Raw genomic sequence first — 14,700 nt, 5'->3', positions numbered from 1 at the left:
CATGCTTTGCATGATACAGCTCAAACTTCACAGGTTATAGGACATAATGGTTTTGATGATATCCACATGCCCAATTTGACCCTCTGGTATAGCGCCACCATTTGGATGTGTATGTTTTGACACGTGTTACATTTTAATGTACTCCTCCTGGGGGGGGGGGGGGGGGTTGGATTCATGCCATATTTGGTATGTGTGATGTCAAGATGTTGCAGATGTTACATTGCTAAGAGATTCACGATATCTCACAAGATGTTGAAATGGAGAAAAAATAAATGTATATGTTGCACCACGCAAACAGGAAATGTGTCATAAATTCATCATGCATTGCCAGATGTGGCTAAAACTTTACAGGTTATAGGATATGATGTTTCTGATGATATCCACATGCCCAGTTTGACCCTCTGGTATAGCACCACCATTTGGAACTGGACAGCAATGACTCCATTGCCAAAAAACTCAAACTCATGAAATTTGGTACGCATATCAGTCCTGGCCACTGGAACTCACTGACAGAGGTTTGATCCCGGGTGTGTCCAGGGGACTCCATAGCACCCCCACATGTCACTGAGACGTTTGCCCAGTATATAGTTTCACCTATCTGTGTCAAAATTGGTAGGTGTGTGGGGTGCACCAAGATGAACAAAACTGAAATGTACATTGTTTTAGCCAATTGACTTGCGACAGGATTTGCGATATCTTGCATGATGTTGAAATAGCGAGCCAATAAATTTATATGTTTCACCATGCAAACAGGAAGTGTGTCATAAATTCACCATGCATCGCCAAATATGGCTAAAACGTCACAGGTTATAGGACATAAGGTTCTGAGGACATCCACATGCCAAAAGTGACCCTCTGGTATAGCGCCACCATTTAGACCTGGACAGTAATGACTCCATTACCAAAAAATTAAAACTCATGAAATTTGGTACACACATCAATCCTGGCCACCACCACTCAGGGATAGAGGTGTGGCACTGGGTGTGTCTGTGGGACTCCATAGTGCCCCCACATGACATTGAGACTTCTGCCCAGTATATATTTTCACCTATCCATGTCAAATTTTATCAGTGTGTAGTGCCCCAAGACGAAAAAAATTGCAATATACATTGCATTAGCCATACTCAACATGAAGTGAGTTATTTTGTGCATTTTGACATGTTACATTTTGACGTACTCCTCCTAGGCGGTTTGTTGGATTCATGCTATATTTGGTATACATGATATCAAGAGCTTGCTGACTGTGAATTGTGAAGGGATTTGCGACACCTTACAAGCTGTTGAAATGATGAAACAATAAATGTATATGTTATGCCACGCAAACAGGAAGTGTGTCATAAATTCACCATGAACAGGCCTGAAAAGGTTCGATCTTCACAGGTTATAGGATATGATGGTTCTGATTATATCCACATGCCCAAAGTGACCCTCTGGTATAGTGCCACCATTTGGACCTGGACAGTCATGATCGCATTGCCTAAAAACTCTGACTCATGAAATTTGATACACACATCAGTCCTGGCCACTGCTACTCTGGGACAGAGGCATGGCCCCAAGCGTGTCAGTGGGACTCCATAGCACCCCCACATGTGATTGAGACTTCTGCTTGGTATATAGTTTCATCTGTGTCAAAACTGGTAGGTGTGTGGGGTACCCTAAGATGAACAAAATTGTATTATACATTCTCTTAGCCATCCTCAACAGGAAGTGAGTTATTTTTGGTTTTGTGCGTTTTTATACGTGTTACAATTTTGACATACTTCTCGGCAGTTTGTTGTGTTCATGCCATATTTGGTGTATGTGATGCCAAAATGTTGCTGACTTTGAATTGTGAAGGGATTTGTGGTATCTTGCAAGATGTTGAAATGGCAAAACAATAAATTTATATGTTACACCACGCAAACAGGTAGTGTGTCATAAATTCACCATGAATTGCATGACAGGGCTCAAACGTCATATTATAGGATATGATGATTCTGTCAATGTCTGCATGCTCAACGTCACCATCTGGTATAGCGCCACTATTTGGCTATGGACAGTAATGACTCCATTGCCAAAAAAACCTCATCACTGGTGGCGCATACATCAGATACCAAGGCTTTTGTCTCACATCTCAGATGCGTGTGCATTGTTTGATGAGCACATGTGACAGGTCATGGACCTGGAGGTGCAAGGGCCCCTTATCACCACATGCAGCTATATTTGTTTTTTCCTCAACACTACCATTTTGGAGGTGGTCCCCCTGGATGAAAACTCAGGAACTGTGGTACACACATCAGTCATGCACATCACTACTCAGCGATAGGGGCTTGACCCCAGGTGTGTCCAGGGCTCTCCATAGCACCCCCATACAGTTAGGTCCATAAATATTTGGACAGAGACAACATTTTTCTAATTTTGGTTCTGTACATTATCACAATTAATTTTGAACAAAACAATTCAGATGCAGTTGAAGTTCAGACTTTCAGCTTTAATTCAGTGGGTTGAACAAAATGATTGCATAAAAATGTGAGGAACTAAAGCATTTTTTAAACACAATCCCTTCATTTCAGGGGCTCAAAAGTAACTGGACAAATTAAATAATTGTAAATAAAATGTTCATTTCTAATACTTGGTTGAAAACCCTTTGTTGGCAATGACTGCCTGAAGTCTTGAACTCATGGACATCACCAGACGCTGTGTTTCCTCCTTTTTAATGCTCTGCTAGGCCTTTACTGCAGCGGTTTTCAGTTGCTGTTTGTTTGTGGGCCTTTCTGTCTGAAGTTTAGTCTTCAACAAGTGAAATGCATGCTCAATTGGGTTGAGATCAGGTGACTGACTTGGCCATTCAAGAATATTCCACTTCTTTGCTTTAATAAACTCCTGGGTTGCTTTGGCTTTATGTTTTGGGTCATTGTCCATCTGTATTATGAAACGCCGACCAATCAGTTTGGCTGCATTTGAGCACACAGTATGTCTCGGAATACCTCAGAATTCATCCGGCTGTTTCTGTCCTGTGTCACATCATCAATAAACACTAGTGACCAGTGCCACTGGCAGCCATGCATGCCCAAGCCATCACACTGCCTCCACCATGTTTTACAGATGATGTGGTATGCTTTGGATCATGAGCTGTACCACGCCTTCGCCATACTTTTTTCTTTCCATCATTCTGGTAGAGGTTCATCTTGGTTTCATCTGTCCAAAGAATGTTCTTCCAGAACTGTGCTGGCTTTTTTAGATGTTTTTTAGCAAAGTCCAATCTAGCCTTTTTATCCTTGAGGCTTGCACCATGCAGTGAACCCTCTGTATTTACTTTCATACAGTCTTCTCTTTATGGTAGATTTGGATATTGATATGCCTACCTCCTGGAGAGTGTTGTTCACTTGGTTGGCTGTTGTGAAGGGGTTTCTCTTCACCGTGGAAATTATTCTGCGATCATCCACCACTGTTGTCTTCTGTGGGCATCCAGGTCTTTTTGCATTGATGAGTTCACCAGTGCTTTATTTCTTTCTCAGGATGTACCAAACTGTAGATTTTGCCACTTCTAATATTGTAGCAATTTCTCAGATGGGTTTTTTCTGTTTTCGCAGCTTAAGGATAGCTTGTTTCACCTGCATTGATGGCTCCTTTGACTGCATGTTTTCTTCACAGCAAAATCTTCCAAATGCAAGCACCAAACCTCAAATCAACTCCAGGCCTTTTATCTGCTTAATTGAGAATGACATAACAAAGGAATTGCCCACACCTGCCCATGAAATAGCCTTTGAGTCAATTGTCCAATTACTTTTGGTCCCTTTAAAAACAGGGTGGCACATGTTAAGGAGCTGAAACTCCTAAACCCTTCATCCAATTTTAATGTGGATACCCTCAAATGAAAGCTGAAAGTCTGGACTTTATGCCCATTACATAACTATAACTTGAATATGTTTCAGTAAACGGGTAAAAAAAAAAATGTGTCAGTGTCCAAATATATATGGACCTAACTGTATGTCATTGAGACTCCTCCCCGGTATATAGTTTCACCTATCCCTATCAAATGTGGTAGGTGGGGCGTGCCCTTAGACGAATAAAATTGCTGTATATATATATATATATATATATATATATATATATATATTGCATTAGCCATACTCAACAGAAAGTGAAAAATTTTTGGTTTTGTGCGTTCTGAAACGTGTTACATTTTAACGTACTCCTCCTAGGCGGTTTGTTGGATTCATGCCATATTTAGTATACTTCATGTCAGGATGTTGATGTTAAAATGTGAAGGGATTTGCAATATCTTACAAGATGCTGAAATGGAGAAAAAAAATTGTGTTACACCACGCAAACAGGAAGTGTGTCATAAATTCACCATGCTTTGCCTGATACCACTCAAACTTCACAGGTTATAGGATATCATTGTGCTGATGACATCCACATGCTCAAAATGACCCTCTGGTATGTTGCCACCATTTGGACCTGGACAGTAATGATTCCATTGCCTAAAAACTCAAACTGATGAAATTTGGTACACACATCCCCCCCAGCCACTGCTACTCAGGAAGAGAGGCTTGGCCCCAGATGTATCCGGTGGACTCCATCGCGTCCCCACGTCATTGAGACTTCTGCCCAGTATATAGTTTCACCTATCTGTGTCAAAATTGGTGTGTGGAATGCCCCAAGAGGAACAAAACTGTCCAGTGTGTTAGCTAATTGAATTACATATGGATTTGCAATATCTTGCAAGATGTTGAAATGGTGACAATAAATTTATATGTTACACCATTCAAACAGGAAGCGAGTCATAAATTCACCATGCATTGCCTGATATGGCTCAGACTTCACAGGTTATAGGACATTATGGTTCTGATGACCTCCACATGCCCAAAGTCACCATCTAGTATACCGCCACCATTTGGACCTGGACAGTAATGACTCCATTGCCTCAAAACTCATCACGTGTGTTGCACACATCAGATACCCAGGCTTTTACCACATCTTTCAGATGCATCAGTGACCACGTGTGATGGGTCGCCAACCCGCAGATGCGAGGGCCCCTCATCATCGCCTGCAGCTATATTAAGTATTATTCAATCCACATTCACTGGATACAAGCAATCGTGCACCCCAAATGGCTCCTCTACTACTAGGCTCTCAACTCATATGCCACGAGTAGAGAAAAACAAAAAAATGGGGGAGTAGGTTGCTGAACCAACCCAGCACGAAATAAAAACTCTACTCAAAAAACAAAACCCCACAAATTGGTATCAAGTATTTAAAAGAAATAGCTGGAAGAAGATCGTTCTCCCCCCCCGTTCCACACTCCAGCCCAGTTGGCGGTGGTTCTGCAACTGTAAGTTGCAGGAAAAAAAAAGAAAAAACCCTAAGTGAGAACCCCTGCCCCCCCCCAAAATACAGAATCAAAATATTTGATCATAAATTATTTTTCCATAGCATTTTTCATAAACTGCTACTGTCCTTTCACCAGTTTGTCTACATTCTAAACAGAAATGAATTTGCTGGAAGTTGTGTGTCAAGTTATTTATTGGATTTGCAAAAAATAAAACTGCTCTTTCACCAAGTCCCATGAATGTGGAAAGAAAACAGTTATTCAAGTTAATCTAGTCATACATGGCTTATAGCCAACTCAGTGTTACGCGGCTCATCGGCTATCAGCTCATGTACAACTCGATTTCGTGAAATAACTATTACTTACACACACACACGACACTTTTTCCATGGAATAAAAGACATGTATTCTACTCCTTTCTCATGGGTTCCATTCATTTGGCTTAATAACATGAAATATTTTTAGCATACCACTTATCCTATGCATATTGGGTCACTCTACCCAATGGAGAATGAGCGTTCCATATGGTCTACGATATTGCATGGTTGTCAAGACATGACGTCACACATTGGAGACGGTAAAACTTCTGCACTTGTGAGTGGCAATTTGTAACAAACATGGCTGCAAGGTTTACTTCATTAAATAGAGATGATTTTGAGCAAATTTTGAAAGCGAAAGGAATAATGGCTTTTTTTTCGTGGTATATCAAATTCCATTCAGCTAGAATGATACTGAACTTATCTTTGACTCGTTAAATATCATGCTAGTTGAATGGGAATATCTGATTAGCTACTCAACGTCAACCCATATTATTTAAATATTAAGCAGGAGTCAGTAGTTGTAGACAGTTATTCTCACTCTTGTCATTTTGCCTGAGTTTCTCCAAGTTCATTTGTTTACATACGTTATACTTTGGCACTGTCCAGTGACAGGCAGGTAGGCACAGGCCAACTGACATCAACAGAAACAGCCCTGTCAAAGAGTATACTAGGACAAAGCACCAAGACATGGCCAAGAAATATATTTAACAAGGCATGCAATCCTTGATTGCTGTTTGAACACATTTCTTTTACACTGTCCTATTGTCTCTTTTTACTGAAAATAGATCAGCATTTTTAAAAAGGTCAAACATCTAAACCGGCCTCAGATGAGCAAGAAGCAACCACATTCCAATTCCTAAATAACGAAAGTGGGATGTTACTACAATGCAGTGTAATCTTGGAGGCACAAGCTCTTGAATAAAATCAGTTACTAGAATCAACATCTTAAAAAATCCACACACTTCATACAGAGAAGCAAGCTGAGGAAAATTTGAAGATTTTCATTTATTAAGAGACATCCAGAACGTCAGCTAGGGTACATGAACACCTGCATACTTCAGTAAAGATTAGAATTTCACCCTAAAAAAAATCATTTAGAAAATTTTACATAACAGCAGAGTCTTGGATGAGCTGCTCTTGATAAAATCTTGTTTTTTTTTTGAACCAATGCAGGGTAGATTGAAAAAGATCAGGCCACGTATCTCTGCCCTGGAATGTTTTTTTTGTTTGTTTGTTTTTCTTCTCTGGTATTCCTCCATCCTAAATACACTGAAGTGAGAAAGGGGGAAAAAAATGTCATCTAGTACAAGGAGACTCACTGCACATATATAAGGAGAGAGATCACTTATGGTAATATAGTTCAGATAAGGGGAGGGCAGAAAAAAACAGGATAAGCACTCAAAACTGGAGAAGCTTTTATGTTCTTACAAGACCAAACAAGCCATCAACACTCACAAAATTACATTTTAAAAAAAGATTAGTGTGTTCATCTTGCAGAAACTAAGTTTTACTGCTGCAAATCTGCAAGGTATGCCGCATTCAGCTTTAGTTTGTGCTAAAAATCTGTACTGATACTTATAAAATCATTGATAAAAATATTCCTCTGTTAACAATATGCCTTGAAGAGAGGGGCGACAGCATGCGTGAGAGCACTTTTGAACGGTGGAAGAAAAAAAAAAGGGAACTGGACAAGGAGGCAGCTGATGTGAGTCAGTGGTGCTACTCAGACTTTGCCTCCTCATTTTCTGCTGGAGTCTCCTCAACCTGAGAAAAGGAGATGCTCATGATCACTATGCACTTCTTTAAAGAAATAGTTTCAGTCATTATCATCTTCCCCACCTTTATCTTAATAGAAAATCATTGGTGTGTGAGTGTCTCATTTGTGAGCCATCCATGTGATTAATTTATTCATAATGAGACATTTATTAGTTCAGATGTATCTTACTGAGCATAAGTGTGCATTATTTATAGCTGACCAAAAATAAAGGCATACCTCCTTCCAATAAGTTTAACCAATTATAGAATGAGAATATTTATTTACACCCTAATACATATTACGTGTCCTAAAGCAATCATCATGTTTAAAACCAATGACAGGAGATTAACACCACAACCCCCAAAATATATCTTTAGATTATTCCTTCTATTATTAGAATATTATTTTCAGTTTTAAGTGAAATAGTGTAACAACCAGTACTTTTAACTGGTTGAACATTTTTATGAAACATGCAGGAGTACCTAAAACATAGCAATATGCAAACAGCACACTGCATAATTTATCATTATAGCATCTTGTCAAATTGCCCACCTCAAGTAAAGAACTTTCCCATGTCTCTTAAAAACACTGCTGGTACTGATCTGACCAATATTAAATGACTACGACTTATTAAACTCGTAACAGATAAAAGGAATGTGCAAAGTGTACCGCATTGCTCTTGGCTTCTCCATTTTCTGAGTGATTCTCCTCATTAGCCTCTGGCTCTGTAGATTCCTTGGCCTTCCCCTTGTTCTTTTTGTCCTCTTTCTTGTCTTTAACCACTTTGTCTTTCTGTAAGGGGGGGGTGTAAAAATAATAACCTGAACACTCAACCTTGACAGTTTGATACTTACTAAAAGCATCTAATTTTTCAAATGCAATTTCAAACAAATTACATATTTTAAAGGACCCACAGAAACCCCTAGAAATTCATGTAGCGTTAGTTTAGTAAAAACAGAACTCTTAACTGTACAAAATAAATAGGGCAGGGCTATCGCACTGAATACTTCCCATTTATCATACATATATGGTGACAACAGACAGGAGTAATTCTGTTACATATGAGCACATCTGGATTACTGCTTTTGCTGAGTAATCCTCAAATACATAACACCTAAACCCCAACAAATCTTCCCTATGATTAGCACAGTTAATTTGCTAATTTAAATATAAAACAAATCTGAAATGAAAGTACATTCAGTCTTGTAATGCTTCTTCTACAAGTAATCATTAGGTGCTGTCATGCCTTCGGAGAAGTGCAAAACTTAACTTATATTTACCTTTGCTGGCTTTTTTGCCTTCGGTTCAGGCTTGGGAGGAGCTGGTCTCTGTAAATTAAATAGTTAACTACACATCATCCACTGAAAATGGATTTATATACTCAAGTAACTTCAAGAACAAAAAAAAAAAAGGATTTTACCTTATGTTAAAAAAAACTGCTTAAAAAGAACTTTTAGAAATGGACTCGCATCTAAATTATTTTACTACATTACAACTGGAATTGTTGACTTACTGCAGATAACCGTGCAGATCTTCTCTGAGGCTGAAATGGCAGAAAGAACATCAAAAGAAAATCTACATTACCAATAACTTGATGCATAGTTCATATGAACAGATGCATTAAAAAAAAAAAAAACTTACAGAAAATTAAATCAACATGCATGCAAGTAAAAAAAAGCTTAGATCCAAAGTTAAAGTCTAATAACTGCAAGTTAAATAAAAAAAAAGTTTACATACCTCTTCCTTTGCATCACCCTCAGCACCCTGGTTGGGGGGGGGGGGGGGGGGGGGGGGGGGGAATAAGTTCAAAAGGATATCTATAGAAACTACACAGCATTATATTATTTCTTGACATTTAACACCACAATATGCTAACCACCAGCTATTTAATAGACTCATGTCTTGCTAAAAACCATTATACTGACAGCAAAAACTGTCTATTTGACCTTTTAATTTCTCCACGTTCTGATCTAGTCAGATTTTAGAAAATTTAAAAAAGTGCTTCTTAAGTTACCATTTCTTTTACAATTACTAACACTAGTTAGTATTATAGGATTTAAATAATTCACTACTTTAATACTTAATCGTATTATTAAAACTATTCACATTGGAATTTTCTACGTCTTATGGGGCTGTGTGCACTTGAGCTGAAATCAAGTTTAGTTGCCGAACCAACAACAAAGCTTTAGAGTCGACTCTTAAGTTCCCAAACGAAGAATCTTCTTTTGAGATCGACTCCCAGCCCTAGGGGGGAGGGGCCGGCGCGAAAATCCAAGGCGCCATCTGCCGACAAATGACCGCCATTGCAGCCATCTGGCAGCACGAACAAAGGGGGAAAAAACAACAAATATATCTTTTCGCCGTGATTAAAGTAGATCTTGGCGAGTGCAACTGAAGAGAAATTTCATGTGCCATTTTTCAAGCCCTGTTGAAGCCCATTTCGAGGTTTCATGCGATAAAAACAATGTTTGTTCTCAACCCTTTTCACAGTGAACTGTAAAAGCATGGCTGCTTGAGGTTCACCAGCATGGAGACCAGAACTAGATTTCAGACTCCACCGAGCAAGGCTGCTGGGGAAACAGTACCGGTGCACTCTCGAAAATAATGGATATTTAGAGCGATTTGTAACGGAGCAATTTAAAAATCGATTTAAAATACTTAGGAAAATGAGATATTTTGCAAACAAAGGGAATTCACCTAAAACAAAGTCTTGTGGACATTGCTTTACAATAAACAGCGAGCTACCAGCTAACTCCCTCACTGATTTCAAGAGAAACTATCAGCACAAACAGTGCACTTACATACCTTTCTTTTGGGCATGGTGGATTCCTAAAAGGTATATTTAAAAAATACTAAAACCAAGACTTTTTGTTGAAGACTCCGAACATATACGTGACCGTGTCCTTATCCTAAATACAGTAGTAAACACACAGGAACATTACTGCTAGTGGCTGAATGGGGGGAGGGGAGCGGCTAAGAGGTGATTGATGTCCCCTCCCGCCAATCAGCACTCGGAATGGAGACCAGCGCGTACGAAGAAGAAGAAGAACCCAGCCGGTATTTTCCTCATACGCGCCAAAAGCGACTTAAAGCGGAGTAGGAAAGAAGAAAGTGATTAAGTTATTCAATGAATCAGTATCACTCTTTCAGTTGTAGAAAGAACATCTCGTTTTATAAATTCCTTGGACACTTCCGTTGTCTTTATCGGATATTCGAGGAAACCTGCATTATTTCGAGAACCATTCGAGTGCAAGGCTTCCCATAGCTTTACACTGTGCTTTATAATTAGCCTCGGTCCAAAATGGCGCCCTCCTCACCCGGTGCATTCATGCTGGTCTTTTTCTTTGGCCAAATTCGGGGGGGGAGCACCTATTGTGTCAGGGGCTGTGAAGGCGCCTGTAGGTGGCATAAGTCGCCCTCGCCAACTTTTACAGTCTCTGGGAAGCCATTTAAAACGAAGCTGAATACAGTGAGATCTATACAGAGTGGTAATTAGCAAGCAGGGCAACTGTAGTTGTAGAACATGTAGTTTGCAGCAGGTGTCTTGGGCAAAATGTCTGACAGTTGTACCGGCCCACTCGTGACAAGCATGATTCAACTTGTACAGAACCTCCAAAACTATTGTTAATAGTCTCTTCATAGCACAGTCTACAGTGTAAAAATTCTTAAGCAGCAATATTTTAAAGTTAATAACCCTGTTTAGGGTGGCACAGTGGTGTAGTGGTTAGCAGGGCCGTAGCCAGGATTTTTCAAATACCGAGGTCAAGCATGGCTGACAGCACCGAAGCCCCACCACCACCACCGGCACAACTTAAATAAATAAATGAATAAATAACAGCCCTGTGATGACCTGGCGACTTGTCCAGGGTGTACCCCGCCTTTCGCCCGTAGTCAGCTGGGATAGGCTCCAGCTTGCCTGCGACCCTGTAGAAGGATAAAGCGGCTAGAGATAATGAGATGAGATGAGATAAATAACAGTCCTGTGATGACCTGGCGACTTGTCCAGGGTGTATCCCGCCTTTCGCCCGTAGTCAGCTGGGATAGGCTCCAGCTTGCCTGCAACCCTGTAGAACAGGATAAAGCGGCTAGAGATAATGAGATGAGATGAATAACAGCCCTGTGATGAGCTGGCGACTTGTCCAGGGTGTACCCCGCCTTTCGCCCGTAGTCAGCTGGGATAGGCTCCAGCTTGCCTGCAACCCTGTAGAACAGGATAAAGCGGCTAGAGATAATGAGATGAGATGAATAAATATCAAACCAAGGATAGATTTGGTGGTGGACACATTTATTTTAACAATTCTAAAACTGTGCCATCATAACTGTGGAGTTTTGTCTGACATAAAAGTCAAAACTGAACTGAACTGAGTGTATTGCTCAGCTACCTGAAGTATTGGCATTATTTACATTTCATTATCTTAAATTACATTAGAATGTCGGGCTATTAGTTCTGTGTGAAGACTATGTATTAGAAAGAGTGTATTATTTGTGTGTGTCTGTATTTGTGTGTCTGTGTGTGAGTGAGTGAGAGAGAGAGTTATGTGTGCTCTATAATGCGATGTGACTATTAGCCTAGGTTAGGTAGGCATATGTGATAGAGCGTAGACTACACCCTGCCTGTTTTATCCAAAACCCAACTTCCCTGGCCGACACTAGTATAGGCTACGTCGCGTGATGCTGTGTTAGACACGGCAATGATAGAGATAGAGGCTGAGAGATTTCAGATGACATTAGACAAATGTGAATTTTATTGGGGGGGAAATACAGATGACATGTGGATGTGGATGCTGCGTTTTACATTGATCACTGCTTGAATTCAGCGTAGACCAATTTGAAATTTCTGAAAAAAGTACCGAGGACATGACCTCGGTGTCCTCAATGGTAGTTACGGCCATGGTGGTTAGCGCTGTCGCCTCACAGCAAGAAGGTCCGGGTTCGAGCCCCGTGGCCGGCGAGGGCCTTTCTGTGTGGAGTTTGCATGTTCTCCGCGTGGGTTTCCCCGACAGTCCAAAGACATACAAATTAAGTTAACTGGTGACTCTAAATTGACCGTGAGTGTGAATGGTTGTCTATGTGTCAGCCCTGTGATGACCTGGCGACTTGTCCAGGGTGTACCCTGCCTTTCGCCCATAGTCAGCTGGGATAGGCTCCAGCTTGCCTGCGACCCTGTAGAACAGGATAAAGCGGCTAGAGATAATGAGATGAGATAACCCTGTTTAAAATGATGGCTAAAACGACTCAAACTTCTTGTTCAGCATGTCACACAGAAAGGCCCCCGTCGGTCATGAGGTTCAAACCTGGAACCTTTTACATTGTTATTAAAAAAGGATAAACCAAAATGAAGACAAAAGAACTGTCCATGGGATAAAAGCAGGCCGTTTTGAAGCCGAGAAAAGCCATTGCACAAGTACTGGGCAAAATTCTGAAGAAAGAAAGGGTCTGCTCAAGATCAATATAATAATAATAAACAACTTTATTTCAAAATGGAGCCAATTTAGCACCACTAATCGTACATTGGGTCATCTGATAATATCATCTTCTTTTGGCTGCTCCTGATTAGGGGTCGCCACAGCGGACCCCTAATCGGGAGTTCGCTGTGGTGAGGGGAATTAGCTCAAGTGGTAGAGGTCGTGGGATTGATGCCCACATTCTCCAAAACTGCCACCTTGCTTGCATTTTACAGAGAAAACTTTCTTGTCATCTTAATCCAGCCACTGGGGGTGCATAAGCGTACTCTTGGTGCCGGTCCCAAGCCCGGATAAATTGGAGAGGGTTGCGTCAGGAAGGGCATCTGGCATAAAACTGTGCCAAATCTAACATGCGGTCATCTGATAATATACATCTGATAATATACAAGCTCATCAATCAAGCACAGTGGAGGTAGTGTCATGGCTTGGGCTTGCATGGCTGTTTCTGGAACAGTCTCACAAACCTTTACTGATGATGTAACTCATGATGGTAGAAGCAGAATGAATTCACAAGTCTACAGAAACAATGCCAATTTACACAAAAATGCATGCAGTCTGACTGGGAGTAACTTCATCATTCAGGAAGAAAATGACCCAAAGCACACTGCCACCACAACAAAGTACATCATCAGGAGAAATAAGTGGAAGGTTTTAAACTGACCAAGTCAGTCACCATACCTTAACCCAATTGAGCATGCATCTCACCTCCTGAAGAAATAGGTGACAGAGAAACCCCTCAAAACAAAGAACAGAAAGAAGCTGCATTATAAGCTGGGAAAAGCATTACAAAGGAAGAATGTAACAGTTTAGTGATGCCAGTGGGTTACCGCCTTGATGCAGTTATTGCATGCAAAGGATATGCAACCAAATATTGTTTTTTACATTGACTATATGTTCCTATACTTTTGCTCACCTAAAGATTGGGTGGTCTACCACTGAAGGTGCCATGTTCAAAGTTGTTTAACACACAAATCTCAATGTCAGAAAATGAAAGCTGACATTCTGAAATTGGAGCATCATCACTTTGGTAGAAATTAATCTTGGTTCCAGAACTTTTGTGGCTCATCTCAGTATTGTTTCACAACTTTCAACCTGGTCTTCTGATTCTTACTGCTGATGAGCGCATTGTATATTGTGGTATGGCTTCTATATTTTTTTTTAAAGATTTTGGGGGGGCTTTTTTCACCTTTATTGGATAGGACAGTGTAGAGACAGGAAATGAGTGAGAGAGAGGGATCGGGAAATGACCTCAGGTTGGAATTGAACCCACGTCCCCGGATTTATGGTATGGCACCTTATCCACCTGAGCCACGACACCCCCTGGCTTCTATGTTTCTGCTCTTCAGGGGTGATACCTTCACCCCTGTCCTGTTGAGGTTGTTGGTGATGTCACTGACTCTTGTTTTGGAATTTTTCTTCACAGCTCTCACAGTGTTTCTGGCATCAACTGCTGTTGTTTTCCTTGTCCAACCTGCTCAATGTCTGGTTGTTGGTATACCAGTGGTTTCTTTCTCTCTCTTTTTTTTAGGACATTCCAAATTGTTGCATTAGTTATATCCAATACTTGTGTAACAGCTCTGATAGATTTTCCCTCATTCCTCAGCTTAAAAATGGCTTGCTTTTTCTCCATAGACAGTTCTCTGGTCTTCATGTTGGTTCATCCTTTTTTTCTTTATAAACAGCACACAAGTGAAACCCGGGGCTCAGAGTAGACATTCATAGCTATTAATTGTTTAAACAATCAATCTCATGGCACACCTGGTCAACAAACAACACCAGTCACTCACCAGTCAGCTCCACATCAGGGGTACAGGGAGGGAAGGCAGGGGTGTAGCTAAGATTTTT

The 14,700-nt window shown here is 40.6% G+C and overlaps 1 protein-coding gene across 1 annotated transcript; it reads right to left on the bottom strand.

The window, feature by feature from the left end:
- Window positions 1-6,620: 6,620 nt before the first annotated feature.
- hmgn6 (high mobility group nucleosome binding domain 6) lies at window positions 6,621-10,362 on the bottom strand. The gene is made up of 6 exons (XM_060927667.1): window positions 10,196-10,362; window positions 9,128-9,154; window positions 8,904-8,933; window positions 8,671-8,718; window positions 8,060-8,182; window positions 6,621-7,398 (listed from the first exon to the last, which is right to left on the bottom strand). Exons 1-6 carry the CDS (start codon window positions 10,208-10,210, stop codon window positions 7,354-7,356), a joined length of 288 nt encoding a protein of 95 aa, XP_060783650.1. The 5' UTR covers window positions 10,211-10,362; the 3' UTR covers window positions 6,621-7,353.
- Window positions 10,363-14,700: the final 4,338 nt, after the last annotated feature.

Source organism: Neoarius graeffei, chromosome 8 (genome assembly GCF_027579695.1).
Source record: "Neoarius graeffei isolate fNeoGra1 chromosome 8, fNeoGra1.pri, whole genome shotgun sequence".
Classification (NCBI taxonomy): domain Eukaryota; kingdom Metazoa; phylum Chordata; class Actinopteri; order Siluriformes; family Ariidae; genus Neoarius; species Neoarius graeffei.
The sequence above is the reverse complement of the archived record's forward strand: the minus strand, read 5'-3'. Positions and strand labels throughout refer to the sequence as shown.